The 1,977-nt window shown below is 51.2% G+C and overlaps 1 protein-coding gene across 1 annotated transcript; it reads left to right on the top strand.

Moving 5' to 3' along the window:
• The first annotated feature begins 344 nt into the window (after positions 1 to 344).
• LOC129072516 (tripartite motif-containing protein 75-like) lies at positions 345 to 1,769 on the top strand. Its single transcript, XM_054575983.1, has one exon. The coding sequence runs from the start codon at positions 345 to 347 to the stop codon at positions 1,767 to 1,769; it is 1,425 nt and encodes a 474-aa protein (XP_054431958.1).
• Positions 1,770 to 1,977: the final 208 nt, after the last annotated feature.

Here is a 1,977-nt window from a genome sequence, read left to right as displayed (position 1 = left end):
TTTACATGAAACTATACTTTCTCGTCCCCAGGAACCAATAGGTACTTAAGAGTCGTGACTGCTTTTTGACCAAGAAAATTGCTGAGCTTGGGCTCATATCCTCTGAGCTGCCAAGGGCAGCTAGTTCTCCAACTACTCTGATTGGCTAGGGGTGGACAGCAGAGCGCCTCTGGGCACCTACCTCTGCAGCAAAGGACCTTAAAGGATAGCAAGGGCTGCCTCTAATTGACAAAGAGATATTTGGACAGAAAGGACAGTGAGATCTCAGTGTGCATCTGCCTCTCGGTGGAGAGACCTCACAGAGCCCAAATTCCTGAAGAAAATCCACCTTGGTTCCATCCTTCATGCAGGGCGCAATGGAGACTGAGGCAGTTCTGGCAGGACTCCAGGCAGAAGTCAACTGTCCCATCTGTCTGGATGAGCTGAGAGACCCTGTCACCATCGAATGTGGGCACAACTTCTGTCGCTCCTGCATCCAACAGTCCTGGGCTGACCTGCGGGACAGGTTCCCGTGCCCTGTGTGCCGTCACCGGTGCCAAGAGAGGCATGTGAGGAGCAACACCCAGCTGGGAAGGATGATCGACATCACCAAGCTCCTTCAGATCACCAGGAGCAAGAAGGAGGAGCAGGAAGACAGGCGCTTGTGCGAGAAGCACAACCAGGCCCTGACCCTCTTCTGTGAGGAGGACCTAGAGTTGTTGTGTTCCCTGTGCACTCAGCCCCCTGACCACGAGGGCCACCAGGTGAGGCCCGTGGATGAGGCCGCTGCTCATCACAGGCAAAAGCTCAGCAGTTACATCGAGCCCCTGAAGAAGCAGGTGGCAGACATTCAGAAACTAGTAACCACCCAAGACAGGAAACTGTTAGAGCTGAGAGAGAAAGTGCAAAACCGGAGAAGGAAGTTAGCCTCTGAATTTGAGCACCTGACACAGTCTGTAGAACGGGAGCAAGAGGCAGTTCTTTCAAGGTTAGCCGAAGAGGAGAAGAACATCCAACAGAAACTGAGTGCCAACACAACGGCGTTTGCCGACCACATTTCCAGCCTGAACAGCCTGCTGAAGGTGGTGGCAGAGAAGAGCGTGATGTCAGACGTGAAAATGCTGACGGGCATCCGGAGTGTCTTCCACAGCTGCGAGAGCCTGAAACCGCCGGCTGTGTATTGGTTCCAGCTCCGGAGAGAAGGGTGCTGCCTTCCTCCGCAGTGTTCGGCTCTGCAGAAGATCGTGCGGAAGTTTAGAGAAGAAGTCACCCTGGATGCTGAGACAGCGCATCCTAATCTGCTTGTGTCCAAGGATAAAAAGTCGGTGACATTTGTGAGGAAAAAGCAAAGGGTTTCTCGGAATCCGAAGAGATTCGCAGTCGACCCCGCTGTCCTGGGTTCGGAAGGGTTTGATGGTGGCCGACATTACTGGGAGGTCCAGGTGGATGACAAGCCTGAGTGGGCCGTGGGCGTTTGTAAAAGCTCCCTGACCAGGGAGAGGAAGCATCCCCCACCAGGGCACAACCGATGTTGGGCAATTCAGCTGCAGAATGGTGATTATGTGGCACGAGGGTCTGCCACCACCGCCCTTGTGCTGAAGGAAAAGCCCAGAGGGATTGGCATCTATCTGGACTATGAGTTGGGGCAGGTTTCGTTTTACAATTTGAATGACATGTCTCACATCCATTCTTTCATGGATAAATTTTCTGACGTGCTGAAGCCTTACTTCAGTACTGGGTATGATCCTAAACCTCTTACAATCTGTGCTGAAAGAGATTATGAAGGATGATCTGTGACTTTGCTTCATTGTCTTCCTGTGATTTTTGGACAGTAGCTAGAATTTTGTACAACTGTCTAGCAGTGAATGAATCTAGCACCATGAAATTAAGTACTTCCATGTCTTAAACATTGGGATGTTTCTCTCTCTCTCTCTCTCTCTCTCTCTCTCTTTCTCCCTATTTTCCTTCAATAGCAAGAGATTTTGTGGGAACAAATGG

Source organism: Pteronotus mesoamericanus, unplaced genomic scaffold (assembly GCF_021234165.1).
Source record: "Pteronotus mesoamericanus isolate MK-2021 breed Mesoamerican mustached bat unplaced genomic scaffold, CSHL_Meso_final contig_32, whole genome shotgun sequence".
Taxonomy (NCBI): Eukaryota; Metazoa; Chordata; class Mammalia; order Chiroptera; family Mormoopidae; genus Pteronotus; species Pteronotus mesoamericanus.
This window is presented reverse-complemented; position numbering and strand designations above follow the sequence as displayed.